Raw genomic sequence first — 19392 nt, 5'->3', positions numbered from 1 at the left:
CTCACAAACAACCCTTCTAAGTACACGGTCGAAGTGAGTGGTCCCTTAGGTACCTCAGATCACAACTTGGTGATTGTCTCTTCTCCAATGGAGCCTTTATCTCATGGCTATTCCCAACCTTTATTGTTTGGCATTACCAGAATGCAAAATGGGATGACCTGCGAGATTTCTTTTCTTCTTTTCCTTGTTCGGAATACTGTTTCAAAACTTCTGATGTCAACGTTTGCTCAGATCGTGTCAGTGAAATTATTCTTGTAGGAATGGAATCCTTTATTCCACACTCCACTTTAAAATCTCGTTCTTTGTCTAAACCTTGGTTTTCCAATAAATGTGCTAAGGCTGTTCAAGAGAAGAATGTTCCATATCGTAATTGGTTTATTTCCAATTCTCCAGTTTCATTTTCTGCCTACACCAAAGCTCGCAACAATTGTAAAGCAGTCATTAATCAGTCCAAACTAGATTTTGAACAGGCTACGAATAGAAAACTTGCTTCTTGCCCTAATGGTAGCCGAGCATTCTGGTCTCTTGCCAAAGCTATTGGTCGAACTTTTGCCCGTTTCTGCTCCCACCTCTGTCAAAACCACATGGTTCTGTTGTCACTTAAGCCAAGGATAAAGCTAACCTGCTAGCATCCCATTTTTCTATCAACTCATGTATTAATGATTTTGGTAAAACACTTCCCACCATTCCCAACACGCTCCATTCAATGCGTCCTGTGGTCTTCCGTCAAAAGGATGTCAGAAGGATTTTGACGAATCTCGATGCTAAGAAAGCTGCAGGTCTTGATGGTATTTCTCCACTTGTTCTCAAAACCTGTGCTCCTGAACTTACTTCTGTTTTTTGCCGCCTTTTTTCACTTTCTTATTCCAAAGGTGTTTTACCTTCTGCTTGGAAATTTGCTCGTATCCAGCCAGTTCCTAAAAAGGGTGACAAGTCCCTCCCATCCAATTATCGTCCCATTGCAATTACTTCTACTGTTTCTAAAGTAATGGAGAAATCAATTAACCGCCAACTCTTAAACTACCTAGAAACCTTCCGTCTGATCAACGATCGCCAGTATGGATTCTGTCAGTGTCGATCCACTGGTGATATTCTGGCTTATGTTACCCATTTATGGACAAATTCAATGGAAATGTTTGGTGAAACACAAGCAGTTGCTCTTGACATCTCAAAGGCTTTCGATCGTGTTTGGCATAAAGGTCTTCTAAACAAGCTTCCATCTTATGGTTTGCCAACTGTTTTTTGTAAATTTGTTATCCAGTTTTCTCTCTGATCGCTCACTGAGGGTGATGGTAGATGGCACTCTGTCTTCTAACTTCACCACTAATGCTGGTGTCTCCAAAGGTTCAGTTCTTTCCCCCAATCTTTTCCTCTTATATATTAATGACCTTCTTCCATTGACTGGAAATCCTATCCATAGTTTTGCCGATGATAGCACATTGCATTCCACTTTCCATTTTGAAAAACCTTGCCCTTCTCAATCAGCTTCAACTTCTCGAATATCTGCTACCAATTCCTTAAATGCCGACCTCCGGGTAATTTTCCAGTGGGGCAAAGACAACTTAGTTGATTTCAATACTTCTAAAACCCAGTCTTGTCTTATATCTCGCAAAAAGGATTCTTCTGCTCCTATGCTTATCTTTAGTGACACTCCGATTTCTAGGCAAAATGATATATCTCTTTTGGGGATTACCCTGACTTCTAATCTCTCTTGGCACAAGCATATTGCAAATATTGCTTCCTCTGGATCTAAAAAAACTTGGTTTTCTCTTTCACTCTCGGAGTTACTTTTCTTCCAAACAGCTGTTCACTCTGTACAAATCGCAAATCCGCCTTACCATGGAATATTGTTCCCATATCTGGGGCGGTGCCACCAAAATCTCTCTCTCAGGCTTCTTGATTCCATTCAGAAGAGGGCAGTTAGGTTAATTAATGATTCATCTCTAACAGAGTCTTTCCACTAACTGTCTCATAGACGTACTGTTTCTGCTGCATGCCTTTTCTACAGATACTTCCATGGGCACTGTTCTTCTGAATTGCCGTCTATAATTCCTGCTCTCTCTTTCAAAACAGTCCGAACACGTGCAGCCAACATCCATTTACTGTCCAACTTCAAAACTCACGGAACCAACTTTTCATCTTCCTCGTTTATTCGTTCAACTGCCGTTTTCTGGAAAAAAATTTACTAATACCTCTTGTGTTTGGGGTTTTCATTAAAAAAAAAAAAAAAAAAAAAAAAATATATATATATATATATATATATATATATATATATTTTTTTTTTTTTAAATCTGAATCTTCTAGAGAATGTGTGGAATATGCTGTAGAAAGTTACTTGGCAACGATGTCCTCTTCCTTCAACTTTGTCGCAGATACGTCATGTTTTGGGAAGAATGGTTACAATTAGACTAGAATGCAGCAAAACACCTTATAGAATCCATGCCGTTCCGCACACTTGCTGTTTTTCGAAACAAAGTCTCGATTCGACAAGGAATAGAGGTTCTTATTTTTTTGGCCAGCGTGTGTATCTGAGTAACTCAGTTTTAGTTTTTGCCAAAGAAAGGATAAGATAAGAGAGGACCTTTACTCCACTGATGGCTCTGGTTTGAGAGAGAAATCACATGAGGGAGCTTAGTTAGTCACTTAAGGGACCAGATGTTCAGTTAAGTTTCCTTCTGAATAAAACAGGACGGTAGAATCCCGGTTATCCGAGAGTTGGTATCATGGGTATTTCGGATAATTGATTAATAATAAAATAAATAAATTTTCTGTTTATACTCCGGGACGACCAAATGATCAGAGGAGTTCACAAGATAGACAGAATAAAAGAAACAGCACCGTATTCAGCAGTCACAGGCCTGAACTCCGGTCACTCAAGGCACGTGTACTTATGCACGTGTACTTATGCACCCGCGCGCCTGACCACTAGGCTACGGCGGCCTTCTGTATGTACTCTAAACATATGAAGACACGGATGGACATCTCCACACACATGGACCCTATCTGCAAGATGACTTATGGTGTGTTCCACTGAGTGCCCGCCATCATAGGGCCGACCGAGCTAGCCGGGTGGGCAAAGTGCCTACCTGGCAACCCAAAGGTCGCGGGTTCGAATCCCGCCTCGGGCTTGGATCAAAGTACTGCAAAAACCTTGGGAGGTGCATTATGGCCACAGAAGCTGATGCGCCAATAACTACCAAAAAAAAAAAAAAAAAAAAAAAAACATCATAGGATTGGAAGGATGTGGCCAGTGGAACATCCTATCTGTACTAACGAGAAATGGCGCCTACACTGATCATCACAATCCAAGTAATCCTCGAATTCTTTTTAACGGAGTAATCATCCATTCATGATTCAGCTGGAAAACTTATCATATTAACTCCTTCATTCATCATCTCTTTTTCAGTAGCTGCAACGTGCGTGGACACTTGCACGCACACTGTCAGCTCAAGATTGTACACTGCCACTGAATGCATATCTTTAAAAAAAATTATATAATACCAAAAACTTTAAATGGCTTATATTGGCAAACGTCTAGAGGAAATTTGTTACAGACAATCTACAGGCTGGAATTTATATTATTATTATTTTTTTTTTTCATGGTTAACAAACATATTTTGTATTAGAGGGCTCTGTGGACGATCTGACAAATTTCAGATTGCAGCAAAATTAATTAGATAAACTTTTATCAACATTAAAAATAATTCCAGTAAGGATAAAAACCTTAAACAGTACCTTTAAAAGTAATTATCTTCTTAAAATATAATTTAAAAAAAAATCCATTGCGCAGTATTGTTAAAAATGTTTTCAATATTTTAAATTAACTCCTTATAAGAAGGAACTCAAAATAACATCAAAAATACGTCGAATTTTCACCCATGAGAAAGCCAATTATTATTTAATTTTTTCATCAGCGTTCATGCATTTTCGGATAATCGAGATCGCGGATAATCGAGGCTCTGTAGTTTCAAGAAAAAAAAAAAAGGATCGGCCATTCGGTCACCAAGAGCTAAGTGAACTTATGGGAAAACTTTTCGTACGTGTAAAGTAACGAACGCCACGGAATTCGGTTCAAAAACTTCGACTTAAACGCAGTTGCCTTGCCCGGATATCGCTGTGGCCCAAAAAGCCTTTTAGACTTGTCTCACTATTAGCCTCGGTCTTCCGAAGCACGTTACTATCGATTAAATCGATCGTCTCGAGTTCGGCAAGTGCGCATGCGTGCAGAAGTCGCTGTCTCCACGCTCTCTACAACAATCACTAGAGAGCTGCAGTGCGTGGCCTATTTTAAACATGGAAACCACAGCTGGTAGTCGCGAGTTTTAGCCGAAATTGACAACCACAACAAGTGGAAACATTGTTGTGTGACGTCATTAGCACGAGAACTGATATTGTTTCATTCCAGCACGCGTTAGTTTCTCGTTTATGCGCGTGTGCGATATCTGATGAAGTCGTCTGCTGTGTTCCAGAAATTGATCATTTATTTTTGAAGGTAGTATTAGGCTTAAGTGTTCTCGTATGCAATGATAAATTCTCGTTAAAAGGAACACTGATATGGCAGATTCTCTCATCGTGTACACTTTTAATGTACGCGTCTGGAGCTTTCGAAACGTACAATCTTGTACAACTTCTCAGGTATTTTTCTTCCTATAAATAACTGTGATTTATTGTTGTACACAAATGAAAAAAAGTAAATGTTTTCTTGATTGCCGCTACCAGCCGTTGTAATCCGTGACGTAGGGGGTTCCGGTTCAGTACGCTTCGAACACGGAAGCGTTCATCCTTTGAATAAATACATCCGAAGACTGTTGTAAGGAAAATAACATGAAGAGCGCACCAGTTTGTAATGTCATATCTGGTTCGACCCTGTTTGAAGCTTTCTAAAGGATCTAGCAGCAGAATAAGTGCCAATCGAAGTCAAGATGGCCGACACAGAGACGGCGGGAGAACAGTACGGGCTAAGGGTTGCGCCGAACGGTAAGAACGAAGCCCGTTCACCCATCAAAGCGATGTCGAACTCGTACCTGATGGAAGATCCGCAAGTGGAAGAAATCATCCACAAGGTGAGATTCATATTTTTATGTATATGATTGTGTGGGTGAAAGTGAGATTCGGGAAGAATGGGGATCGAATCCCATCTTATGAGAACTCGGATTCGGTTCCGACGTGGGTCTTTGCGAAAGATCTGGTGAGTAATAAACGCTATCCACTTTTCTAATATTCATAATATCATTTTTGATAAATCGAAGGGCGTGGAAACAAATACAAACAAGAGAAATTGAAGTGTTTGTGTACTTTCCAGCCACCGAGAGTGTCTCGATCGATCTATAAATAGACTACTCCTTTCGCGGAAGTTATTTTGCAGCGTTCAGGGTCCTAATCCTCTCAGATTGGAGAGGATTTTCTTAGTAGTGGTGTTTATTTGGTTCTTCATCATTTGCGCGTGATGTATACGTGTATGGGCGTGACATTTTCGTTTTCCCCATACTGTATATTAATGTCAGGTGCATCTGTAGCCTGTACAACGTTGGGATTTTGCAACATCCGCCCTAGTTTTAACAACTGCCGCCCCGCACAGCAAATATATCGGACTCAAATACCTAAATACAAGAAGAGGATTCCTATTTATTATAAATAATCCAATGTAAGACGTTTCGGTAAATCTTCGCAACAACCTTCTTCAGGGTTCACTATAACTAGAAATTGACGTATATACAAACGAGATGTTCAAAATACATTAATTATATATGCATTTTTCTCGCCCTGCCTACCCTCTATAGACGGGCAGGGTTATGGCCCCTTAGAAATGCAGACGACATATTTTTTCAATCACATTCCTCATCGGTCAAAGCAGTATTCGGTCACTGCAACTAATTAAAATTCCATTTTCACCAAAGGTGTGAAACTGCCGAGTGTGCCCCTTCCTCAATTTGTTAAGTTCACTCAAGCGATGATCCCTGGCGTGTATAACTCGTTGCCGATCCTAATTATGGCTGTCGGTAAGGCTAAAAAAAAAAAAAACTTAAGATAAAAAGAAGCTCCATCCTGGGTAGATTTTTAATGAACGGTTAGTACGTGGAACTTAAAATAATCTTTCATTTTTTCGTGTAAGCCCCAAGCACGGGATAAATGTGTAGTACTTACAACTGTGGATGAGTCGAAGGTTGAGAAGTCGGAAGATATTTGTTGACATTAGACTTTTTCGGGAAACACGTGAAGAAGGTTGTTCGAGGAAACAGAAGTAGAAGGGATAAATGACAAAAAATTGGCTCTGTGAGTTTGGAGTTGGAGTTTGAATAGATGCTGACTGCTTGTAGTACGTATTCGAACTGGTTTGGACGAATGGGAGGATTACCGATGGCATGATAGAAAAGGCATGAAGCAGAAACTGAATGGCTATGAGACAAAGAATGGAGGGACTTTGAAGGAGAAGGATTAGCCTCCCTCTTTTGAGGTTTTGGAGGCACCATCTTTTGAAGAGCAGAAGGAGAAACAGACACAGTCCCGTCTTATATCTCCTTTTTGCGAGATATAAGAGAATACTGAGTTTTAGAAGTATTGAAGTTAACTAAGTTTTTTTCGCTCCATTGGAGAATTACTTGGATATCACCATTTAAGGAATTGGTGATGGATATTCGAGAAGGCTTCCGTAACCGAATGGTTTGGTTTGCGAATGCAGTAAACTGGGGTTCAAAGCCCATGACTGCTAAATATGGTCCATCTGCTAACCCGCACTGGACCAGCGTGGCAGATTATGGTCCATTTCCCTCAACATGAATCGTGAGGAGGCTTCCATCCTGCAGTGGATTGATATGATCATGGCTGCAATTTACCTTTACTTACCTTTATTTTATTCGAGAAGTTGAAGCTGTTTGTGCAGGAGAAAATTTCTCAAACTGGAAGATGGAATGCAATGTGCTGTTATGGACAGGATTTCCAGTCAGTGCAAGAAGGTCATTATTATATGAGCGGGAAAGAGTTGGAGAAAGAACTGAACTTGAGGAACATCGGCCTTAATGGAGAAGTTAGAAGACAGAAGCCATGAACCTGCAATGAACTTTCAGAGAGAAAATCGACCCCCCCAAAAAAGACCACAATCTATAAGATGGGAACTTGTTTAGAAGACCGTTATACAAAACCCGATCAAAACCTTCGAAATGTTAAGAGAAACTGCTTGAGTTTCACCAAACTTTTCCATTGAATTTGTCAATAGATGGGTAACATAAAAGCTGTATATCACCAGTGGATCGACACTGGCGTAGTCCATATTGGTGATCATTGATTAGATGAAGGATTTCGAAACAGTTAAGAGTTGGCGGTTGATTCATTTCTTCTTTACTTTGGAAAATATAGAGGTAAGTGCAATGGGACAATAATTGGATGGGGTCCACATTTTGAGGGCATAGTCTAAGTGTTCGTATTGGGTTCATGAGCCGCTCCCCTGCTCTCTTTGTCATTCTACACTCTAGGATAATTCACAGTCCTTGCAGTAATGACACCTAGTGATCACAGCGGAAACCTAAAATTTGTCTCTTTTTCTAGATCTTATTTTAATAAGATCTAGAAAAAGAGACAAATTTTAGATGACCCCATCTAAAATTTGTTATTTTCATTTTCATATAGATGACCCCATTTTCTGTCTTTTGCCCACCAATAATGAGTCCTTTTTGGGAAGTCGGTTTTGTGATGGTTTGACCATTACAGTGATATTTATTACCGACCATATTCTCTGATTCTTGATTTGAATGTATTTCCTTCAAACCATATCAATAATAAAAACGGTTCCAATATTTTGGCCAGAAATTATTCGTGATTTTATAAAGGTAGAATTTATAAGTTTAAAATTCTTCTGTTTGTAATTTAGGCCTCTTTTGCTGTCTCTTCGAAAGGCTTTATAATAATAAGATGTTCAGTGTTTTTGCCCATTAAAAAATTTCGTAAATTTACACTACATTACCAAAAGTTTAGGGATATTCATGAATAATTTTATGCTGATTGTTGCATATTGCATAATGGCATGTGTGTAGAAGCATATATTCCCAAATCGATTTACATGTTGTTAACCTTAATTAATCATTAGCGTTATTAAAATTTTTTCAGCGTCTGAAGATATAAAATAGTCCTCCTAAATTACTTCGTTAATGACCTTTTTTATTAGTTTTTCTCTAATTAGCTTTGCGATAATTACAATAATTATTTTTCTTATTAATCCCTGGACAGCATTATAATTCAAAAAATTACATCTTGATGATTCTGAAGTGAATTTTACCAGACTCGGAGTAAATTAGACTGCGCATGAGCGTACTACTTGTTGCGCAATCCGTACACGAGTTGTTGCGGAGATAAATGAAGAACGTGGCGTTTTTTTTATGGAAGGTTCAAGCTCCCAACCTTCAACCCATCGGTGGTGTTAGAGCGGCTTTATTAGTCACCAATAAAAAACAAAAAACAGTAGCCTTTATTTATTTTCTTGGTAAAACTTCAGAAGAGGGTGCGCCCTCCAGTGTAACATAACGTAACCTCTTTCGCTAGCGTGCTTGAATCCATCCCTATTTTTACCAGCCAAAAATGAAAGTATATTTAAAAAACCCACACTAAAAACAACCGACATAATTAAGAAACGCCGATAGCATGGAGTGCGCACCCTGTTCTGAATTTTCTTTATTTATTTCTCCGTCTCTTCTTTCATCCCAACTCATCCATGGTACTATTTGTACAGGCGCAGATGTGGGAAACCACCGGTGGCGCCAGACCCTAAATACTATGCCACTAACGTACTAGTCCATAAGATTCGGTATTTTTTTTAATTACTTTAATGAAAATGAACACTAGTCCAGATAAGAAAAGAAAAAAAAAAAAAAATCGTCAGATTCGGGCAATGTTTGAAAGAAATTTATTAGAGTTTTTTGGCAAGCGTTTTAATAATTCGGATAATCGAGTTTTTACTTCGGATAATCGAGAGCGAAACTGTAAATAAGTATCACTTCTAATAATCGAAACTTTTCAGTATCCAAGGTTCATCCAAATAATACACTAACGTCCATTTTACCTCTAATACCGTTTCAATTTTTAAAAAAATGCAATAATTAAAAAATAATAATTTTTTAAAAAGATTGTTTACTTAATTTTTTAAAAAAAAACTAGGTAAGCAATCTTTTGCAATAGAAAAAGATAACAAAATTGCCATGATGAAAGAGTGCAGAATGCCTGCACAGCGAGAGGACCGGTCCTTTGGAGGGGGTGAGGTGGGGAACGGGTGCCAATAAAGTTGCTATTAATCCTTAAGTGAGTATTTTGATCAAAGTAAAGGGCCATATCCAGCGTCTTTGTGACCTTTACATTAAGATAAGTATAAAGTCATGTTTTGTCTTTACAGTATTTTTCTAAGGGTACCATCTATATTCTCCGTAGAGGTTGCTCGTACCTGTATCGATTTCACCAAACCGACTGTAGCAAAAGGTGAGAAGATAGACAGAAGACAAACGTTAACGTCTGTGTACAGTTTGACGTCACAACACCTGATTCGCGTTATTTACACCCTCCGACTGTTCTAACTGATGCGAACGTCTGTCGACAGCAGGATTTTCTCGTTTTACAAACGATCGCTTTTTCCAGATGTACTGTTGTGAAATTGTACGATATCTAAGTCGTCGTTTGGTGATGGAGGTGGGAGTTATCTGCTGCCACCTTGTTTTTTTCTATTAATAGTATGGTTGAAAGAATAAAACATAAAAAGGGACGCTATCGCTTGCCAACATAACCATCTTTTGCTAATATCGCTAGAAGTCGTGTCAGAATTATACAATTTATCGGTTGCTATGGCAACCACGTAAGGTAATTTAAGCATCGCGTTAATCAGGTGTCTTAAGATATTACGCTACATTGATCTAGGGTGAATAACGAAATATTTCTGGATACCACTCACGTGACCCCTGACCTTTTTCAAAATCGAATGTCGTCACACCAAAAGTCGTATTTTTATTGGACACGTTTCCTTACTTGTCCATTTCCTTACAGCAGCATCATTGTTAAAAACAGCAAACGAAAGATGCTGGCTTAAATTGAGATAGTAGTCATGGTAACGTAATATTGCTATAGCAACGTTTTCCTTCTTGGTAAATGTTTTGCTTCTGGAAGAGGTTCGCCTTATCTGTGGCGTTAGTTTAGTAGGGGGTGGGTTGTGGTGGGAGAGGGGAGGGGAGAGGAGAGTACGAGTCTAAGGTTGACCGTCACACAAATTTGAGTTATCGCAGACGTCAAACCGTTATGTAGCGGATATAACGCAATATCCGTACTTTTTTTTTTTTTTATAATCAATAGGAAGTAGAGGCATCTTACAAAATTCAGACGTTCCAGACGTGCCTACCCGATGATAATATTCCTCGTTTTGCTCGCAATAAGATACCGAATTTAATGACAACAAACACGTTTTAAAACAATCACGAAATACAGCCATTATGGTACTAATCGCTAGGTGTGTACCACGGCTGGTTAAGCATACAAACACAAAATTGTTCGATAAAGATCTTATATTTGTACTAATATATTCCACGGATGTGTTATTGTTTTCTGAGTTGCCAGCTGCCCGCATTTTGTCTTCATTCTTTCTACTTCGTTGCTATGGCGACCAGTTGTGTCTGCATTCTTTGCCTGAGAACCATTAGAACTCCGCTAGCCAAGGCATCTAGCTTTTCTCCTGCACAGAATAATGACAGTCTCTACTGATGACAATATGCCCCAAGGGGGATATGCCTGTAATCAGTACAGTCCAGAAAAGGAAAACAGACTCGTGCTCGTAATGACTATCTTAATAGCGGGCTATTACGGCACTGTAAAAACTACATTGAAAATTGATAGTACGGAATACATATAAGCAGACGTCTTTTTCGTAGCGTTTCGTATTCTTCCGACTTTCATCAGGGTAAATTATATCTTTTTTTTTTTTTTTTTTTTTTTCAGATACGTTTCGGAATTCTTTCGTCCTTCATCAATGACTAATTAACTTGGTTATAGATTTTTTTGAAAATTTCGCTCTTATTTAATTTATTTTCTTCTTATAGAGCCTTATACACGTCAATGAAGTGTCCTCTATGGTACCTAATTACCAAGATCTGTAGCTAGTCCACATATTCGATCGTCCTCTGTGGAAAAGACCCAAGTTCGAATCCTGTCGACGACGTTAAGAATTTTTGTTGGCTGAGTTAGTCAGTCTCAAGTGAAGATAGTGGGTTTTCCTCCCGGAAAATCGGGTTTTTCGACCAACAAACAGCAAATCGACCCCAGAACACGCAATTTACAGCTATATTATATAAGGTGCTGTTGTTGTTGTTGTTGTTGTAGGGTTTTACGAGCATCAGCGACTAAGGCCATATTGCTCCTTGTATACTCTCTGTAAATTGCGTGTGTGGTCTGTGGTAGATTTTCTGTTTGCTGGACGAAAAACCCAATGTTTCCGGTAGAAGAAACCATCTATCCTCGCCTGAGACCAAGTAACTCAGCCACATTTTAAAAAAGGGCCATAAAAATTCCTGACGTCATCGAAGGGACTCGAACTTAGGTCTTTTCTACCCGGTGTGGGCAGGACGTCAATTCTACTAACTGTGCTCCCCACGAGGGCTATATACGGTGCAATATGGGCTAAGTCGCTGATGTACTCAAAACCCAACAACAACAATCCTCATCGATCTCACCAAGCGGGTTGCCCGTCTCTGGACTAGAAGCTTAATGTCATTGAATGATAATAATTTCATATTATTATTATTCGTATTATTTAATTTAACATTTAAGGGATAAAGACTTGCTCTTTATCCCTTTGTCGATGTCATTTAAGAAAATTAGAAACAAGTGTGGTTCGATCCTTGGGAATACCCACTTCTTACATTAGCCCAATCTGTAGAGTAACCATTAATAACAACTTTTGCCTCCTGCCTGCAGCCAGTTTGAGATCCAGCTAAGGATTTTTCCTGTAATTCCAACATGCTCCAGCTTATAAAGTAACTGCTCATGGGGAATTGGATCAAATACTTTGCTAAAAATTCAAATAAACAAAGTCAAAATTATTTCCTGCATCCAACTCACAAGTAACAGTGTCAAAAAAGTTAACCAAGTTAGTTAGTTAAACAAGATTTTCCCTTAACGAAACAATGCTGTATATCCTGCAGAATTCCATTTTTATCTAAATATTTCTGTATTGCACTCTTTATCATTGACTCCATGATTTTCCTTACCACTGAAGTTAGGCTACCGGTCAGTAGTTACTCACTTCGCTCTCACGTCACCTTTATGAATTGGCATTATGTTGTCACTTCTGTCGGCCTCGTGGGTTGCACACTTGGTATAATCACCGATCCCCTACTCCTTCTCCACACCGGGTGAAAAAGATCTCAGTTCGAATGCGTCGACAACACGAAGAATTTTTATGGGCCTTTTCCACAACGTGGCCGAGTTAGTCAGTCTCAGGTAGAGTGCATGGTTTTTCCTCCTGAAAACTTGGGTTTTTCTTCCAGCAAGCAGCAAATCGACCACAGAACAACCGCAATTTACAGACATTATATAAGGCGTAATATGCCCTAAGTTACTAATGCGCCTAAAATTCTACAACAACACTGAGCCCGAAATGAGGTTGTGTCTCCTGACAGGTCACTGGATATTTTAGTCCTTGACCAAACCCCATTTTATTTGTCACTAGGTCAATCGCCCGTTCGGTGATTCAGTTCCATCTAGCAAATGAACCAAGTTTTAATTTAAGATTGGTTAAATTTAAGATGGAGAATAAAGAAAGAATCGTCAGTTGAGACAGGATTAAAGATCGACCTTGGAACACGCCACAGGCTAATCGATGAATTCCTGACCCACTCGCGAATCACTTACCATCATTCCTATCCGAGTCATGCTTTCCTCGGACAAAGTATTCCAAGTGGATCTTGTAGCAACTATAATTCAGATAATTTTCAAGATATAAGAGATTAAGCCAAGCAAAAATTAATCAATCAAGGCAATAGAGTTATACGAGTTACTTTGCTTTCTGTGACTTCCAACTGATCCTACGTCCTGTATCCTTTTCAGAAGGGTAAACTACGATGTCAGTTAGTCGTATATATGTTAGATACCAGGGACTCATGCTCTTCTCTCTCTCTCTCTCTTTTGCCCTCGTTGGTAGCACAGTTGGTAGGATCGCTATCCTCCTCACACCAGGTGGAAAAGACCTGAGTTAGAGTCCCGTCGATGACGTAAGGAATTTTTATGGCCCTTTTTCACAACTTGGCTGAGTTACCCGACCTCAAATGAGGGTAGCATGGCTTTTTCTCCCGGAAACTCAGGTTTTTCGTCCAGAAAACAGATAATCGACCAGAGAGCACACACAATTTACAGACAGTAAGCAGTATGACCTTAGTCGCTGCTGCTTCTAAAACCCTACTACACTGCCTGGCAAAATTAACAGAACATGCAGAAAACGTTTTGAAACTTGTGCAGCTTGCGATGAAATGGGATAAAATCTGGTATGGTGGTGTACCATAGAATAACGATAAAATGAGGAGACAGCGAGAAACTTCAGATAGATATAGGGGACATTTATAGGGGTTGTATAAGAATTACCAAAAAAGTTACATTACAGAAGTCGATACAAGTCACATGACAACAGTACGACGTATGATGCCCTCCAACGACTAAACAGGCCATTCTTCCACCAGCGCAAACCTTAGCTCACGAAGTGACCTAGGGGTTGGCTGTCCGCGTGCAATGCGACATCCAAGGGCGTTCCACACATGTTCGATGGAATTTAAGTCTGGTGATGGTGCTGGTCACTGCAGTCGTTGGACACCTTCAGTTTCAAGATATTCCTTCACCACTTGAGCTCTATATGCAGTGGCAATGTCGTGCATGAAAAGAAAATCTGTGCCAACCGCACCCTAAACAGTCGCACATAGAGTTTCAGGATCTGCTCTCGGTACCTTTGCGCAATTACGGCTCCTATCAAAAACATGAAGAGGAATGCGGCCATTGATCATTATTCCGTCCCACGAGAAACGTAATGTGACCTTTTTTGGCAATTCTTATAGAACCCTAAAAATGCCCCTTATACTTATCCGAAGTGTCTCGCTGTCTCCTTATTTCAATGTTATTCTCCGGTACACCACCATACCAAATTTTGTTCTGCTTCATCGCAATCTGCAAATGTTACATCACGTTTTTTACGTGTTCTGTTAATTTTGTCGAGCAGTGTACAACATCTCTCTCTTCTTTTTAAAAGAAGTATTAGGCGGGCGTGGACAGTTTCTGAAAGATGGATATAACAAATCTTCAGTTTAAAAATTCCAAGCTATCTTTGACATTGCTAGTGTACTAATATTTGGGAAAGAGTCCACTGTCTTCATTCTGACTGCTTCTCCTTTAGAAGTGATGCGATGTAAATATTACCTGCAGTTTAAAATAGAACTCCTTAGAGGACTGAATCATTCTTCACATTCTTTGCAGGCGAGAAAAAATATATTTACTTGCACACAATACTTTTCACCAAGTCTTCGAAGCTGAGTTTTCAAATTTATAACTTCATCGACAGATGGCGCTAAGTCGAGACCAGAATATGTATTGTTTGATTTTTATCTGGAGTTTATCCATAAATTTGGAACATTCTCTGGCCTTCAGTTTACGTTGGCTTTCACTAAGAATTGCATGAAGTGTGAGTGGGGATTCATCCGCTTTGTTGCGTGATCTGCGTGCACATAAGCTTGTTAGAATGTCCTGCTCACTTCAATTCCTCTTGTGGTCTCCAGGTAATAATCTCGATCGATCAAAACAAACGGCGCATCCCTTCCTTTTGTCTGTTAGCTGTATTTGTATTTTTTTTTTTTTTTTTTTTTGCAACCACTCCTCTTTTCTTATAGATACAGGTACAATATCAATTATGAAACAAACGTCAATATTCATATCGACTGTCATAGAAAATTATCACAGAAAATTATCTCATCTACTCGTGTATATTATGTTTGTAAATTGCGTGTGTTCCCTGGTCAGTTTGCCTATTTTGTTGGACGACAAACTGGAGTTTTCGGATTTTTCACTTGTTATCCACTCTTGAAACCGACAAATTCAGCCCTTTCATGGGCATTTTTCCCCCTAGCATCATTAATAGGATTCGAGCACGGGCCTCTACCCGAGTACGGGTGTGGGGAGAACGATGGTTATAACCGCTGTGCTACCGCGCGGACATAGCCATATCAGCAACTCATATTATTATCAGTAGGCAAGTAATAGTATTATTATAATACTTATTTAAACTGCGTTCTTATGGCATTCAGTGACCTTCAAATTTATGCGCCTGTTCGTCTCCTTGCTGACTCTATTTTAATTTCAAAACACCGGTCATCATCTTTAGAATATCTGTCTGTATGTATCACTTCTGTCGTCACTGTGCACAATTGGCAATTGGCAAATACTATCTTCCAAAAACTATGAGGACATAGGTCCGTTTCAAACTGAGGTCGATGCCACTCGCATCTGTAGCGCATCGATCACCTTTTCGCATCTATAACACCCTCCTGGGTAAGCTTTCCACTGTCCAACGACTGGCCATAGCAGGACCGCTGATTGCGGTTAGTCATATTTGGCTTATGCGCCTTCATTTTCCCATAGAGCCCAAAGCTGTGGAACTCCATGTATAGTGTGTTTGTATAGATTTCAATCCGTGATGGCGCCTGAAACTTCTGACTGATGTTTTGTGCGGATGCCTGATGAGATTGTTGTACTACTTTTCCGAATACAGTACTCTCTAGTAAAGTTGACGTAATTAGTGACATACGTCATTTTAAACCCCGTATCATTTCAAAAAAAAGTTTTACCACAAAGCAAAGTTATTTAGTGGCCCACACATGTGTGAAATCGCTAGGGACAAGGTCAGAGGTGTAGGGAGGATGATGAAGTTTCTGCTCCAAATCATTAATGGTTACTTTCGTTACCCTTTTTAAGCGCCCTAGCGTTGTCATGAAGTAGCAGTACTTCACATCTGAATAGCTGCTGATTTCTGCAACTTGAGTTCTTGAATTTTTTTAGGATTATGCAATATGATGCATCGTTCACAGTATCTCCAGACTTTTGAAAATGCTGCACTGATCTCTACATCCTGCAGGGAGGCAGCCTTCATCACTCAAAGGTGTAGGAACAAGAACCTTGGGCTCTGTGAGGCTCTTCAACAGTCTCGTAAGTTCAATTTGATGCATGGTAATACTCTTCTAATCGAAAAATTCCATCTTGCAGGTGGATTTTATTTATATCTGACATTTTCTAGTTACAACTTAACTTTTGGGCACCATTATACTTGTACTGGAGGATTCTGTTGTAGGAATTTTACTCTGAGTTGGACTGTTTATTGTGCAGGAGCAGCTAATGCCATAATGCGTCAGTATATGGCACCTGTCAATTGCTTGTGCTCTATGATCGTTTTGCGTATGTTTAGGGATGAAAAACCCAATATTGAGGAAAATTAAACATGCAGCCTTCCCGGAACTAATTAACTGTACCATAGTGTGAATAAAGTTGTAGATACTGTGCGAGTTTACAGCTAATATATATATCAATTTATTCACATGAGTACCATAAGCTTAGAATCAAGATCGTCCTTTTTGGTCCGTAAACATTTGTTGCTTTTTCTCGTAGTATCCAATATTTTTGGGAAGAACTTGTCAAATTAAGTAGGTGCCCCGTTTGGCATTGAGCTGTACGGCCTCTCCTGGTTCTTTTTATTCCATGGGGAGTATATGGGTTTAATCTACCACACTGACCAGGTGACTTGGGAGATGCCTTTTAAAGCTATCTGCCAACTTTGCAGTATCTAACTAACTGGGATATTGCTGCCTGCAATTGATCTGTGAAAGATTTTTCTGTCAGCCAGCTTCCATTCCGCCGCTGACATCCTGGATGTTCTTCCGCCAACTTTGCAGTATCCAACTAACTGGGATATTGCTGCCTGCAATTGATCTGTGACAGATTCTTCTGTCAGCCAGCTTCCATTCCGCCGCTGACATCCTGGATGTTCTTCCGCCAGAAGATGGTGTCACTGCTACTCAACCCCGCATTGCTCAGGTTAATTATAGGCGCCCGAGACTCACCATATTCATTTCCCTGTTAGCGTGACCCAGGACATACCACTAGGAGGTGGGGTTGACTTCTGGAGGCATTGGGCATTTCACAGAATTTCTTCTGAGACCCGCGGTCCAGCTATTTTTGAGTTAACATCCTTTATGGGGCCCCACATGGACAAGACTGGCAACGAACCGAGAAGAATGGAGAAAGTTGGTGGAGGCCTTTGTCCAGCAATGGAATTCTACAGGCTAACACAACACAATTCAATATTTTTGGTATTGTAGTGTATATGATTTTTTTTTTTTTTTAATTCAACACATTTTCAGCTTTCTGACAAAAAGCCTTCTCAGTATTCTCCATGATACCACAGAGAGTATTGAGCCTCTGTAATATAAAACTATGTCACTTAAATTTAAACGCGCGCACTCCAGGGATGTTCTTAAATGATACGGATAAAATAAGACTGTATAAAATAGAGTAAGATCATATCGTATATAAGTTTAACACAAGGTTATAAAAATAACATGGATTTAGAGACCGTGCAAACAGCTTATACAAACACAAAAGTTGGTCGCAATAGCATTAGTGGAGGCATTGCTGGTTCAAGGATCACAAGGGCGATCAACGGACAGGATGTAAACAGCCCTCTTTACGTTAATGGGATAAGAAGGAGGTTAGCTTCGTCGGGGAGAGTGCAGAAGGAGAATAGAAAGTCTCGTTGGATGACGCGTGTCTCCAATGAAATATCAGACTTAGAGAAACGTAAACAATTACCCGTTTCCGTGGCAACCAGTTGAACAAGGGAGTTGCTCAACTATTCCCCCTGCAGCGACCACTTATCTGTATCTGAATCGAAGTCTTTAATAGTCACGTTGTCATGGATACTGCTGGGGCATAAGATTTACCAAAGTTTCTCGTCTTTTACAGCATAAGGATTAGTAAAGGTGTTTCTTTGTAATGTTACTAAGCTGGAGAAAGGAACTCGTTGTCCATGAAATCTTTGAAAAATCTCCCACTTTCTCAACCCAAACTAGACTTCTTTTTTTTTTTTTTTTTTTGTGAACGACGCCTATGCTTCTTGTTGTTCGTCAGATTCTGAAAGCTTTGCATATTGTTGTTTGCTTGCTTTCCTGCTGCTCACCCCACTTACACAACCCCACGAGTACACTGGACTCGCACCATTAAAACGCCAGTGCGAATCAGATTCCTAATTCTATTATTGTAGATCTCGGAATTAATCGATTATTGTAAACAAACTGTAGTAATTTAAACTTTAAAGAAACATCCTACCATTTGTTTTCTTTTCAGATTCACTTTATTAATGAAATATTTTCAGACTATTCTTGTTGGAGATAGCGGAGTAGGGAAGACTTCTTTGCTCGTGCAGTTTGACCAAGGAAAGTTCCAGAGTGGATCGTTTTCAGCTACTGTAGGAATCGGCTTCACGGTAAGTGTAATTTCTTTTTTACACTATTAATTTACCCTTCTTTCTACTTGCAGCGTATATTATCATTGCTCCCAGATATTGGTGGATCCTCCTTGATGATACAGTGGTTTCGTCGCTTGTGTCAAGCAGAACTGTAGTAATTCCCCTTATGTATTCTGAATTTTTCATCCCGGACACAATACAACCCGATTGGTTAATTATTTGTCAGTATAGTATATTGCGCATACTGGATGTAAGGAAACATTCCGAACATTATTCACCTTATTTGGAGTCAAGAGTTGCTTATTCTTACTATACTTAAAATAAATCCCCAACTTAATATCTCTTACACCAATGTAATATAACCAATGATTGGTTTTGGTGTGCGCGCTCAATCAGTTTGTGGAAAATAAATTTTCTGTTTATACTCCGGGACGACCAAACAGTCAGAGGAATTCACAAGATAGACAGAATACAAGAAACAGCACCGTATTCAGTAGTCACGGGCTTGAACCCCGCTCACTCAAGGCACGTGTACTTATACACCCGCGCGCCTGACCACTAGGCTACTTCTGCTTCTAAGCACATCGACACTTTACATAAAGAGCCCTCAGTGGTTAAATAATTATATAAAGTTCAGTCATAATAAAATTTAGGGCGTCTGTTGTTAGCACGCAAAGTCGTCAACAAAAACACCACCAATCTTCAAAATCTTCGATTATTCTTTTTTTGGATGAGAATTGATTGCTTCTTCCATTTCTTGTCTTCACGTTTGCATTCCCTGCAGACGAAGTTATATGTCAAGGTCAAGAAGAACACTGGTGACTAGTAATTGATATCCATATTTCATATATCCAATATCCAATCGCATGGAAAAAAAGGGGGGA

The 19392-nt window shown here is 39.5% G+C and overlaps 1 protein-coding gene across 1 annotated transcript in view; it reads left to right on the top strand.

The window, feature by feature from the left end:
* Positions 1-4266: 4266 nt before the first annotated feature.
* Positions 4267-19392, top strand: part of LOC150076832 (ras-related protein Rab-37-like) — a 68485-nt gene continuing 53359 nt past the window's right edge. The window contains exons 1-2 of the mRNA XM_090386777.1: positions 4267-5063; positions 18416-18526. Of these exons, the coding sequence (XP_090242903.1) occupies positions 4923-5063; positions 18416-18526 (252 nt within the window). The 5' untranslated portion in view covers positions 4267-4922. The remainder of the gene's footprint in view (positions 5064-18415; positions 18527-19392) is intronic.

This window comes from Mastigoproctus giganteus, chromosome 12, assembly GCF_048544385.1.
Source record: "Mastigoproctus giganteus isolate SK-2022 chromosome 12, ASM4854438v1, whole genome shotgun sequence".
Taxonomy (NCBI): domain Eukaryota; kingdom Metazoa; phylum Arthropoda; class Arachnida; order Uropygi; family Thelyphonidae; genus Mastigoproctus; species Mastigoproctus giganteus.
Note: the sequence above shows the minus strand (reverse complement) of the source record. Positions and strands in the feature narration are given on the sequence as shown.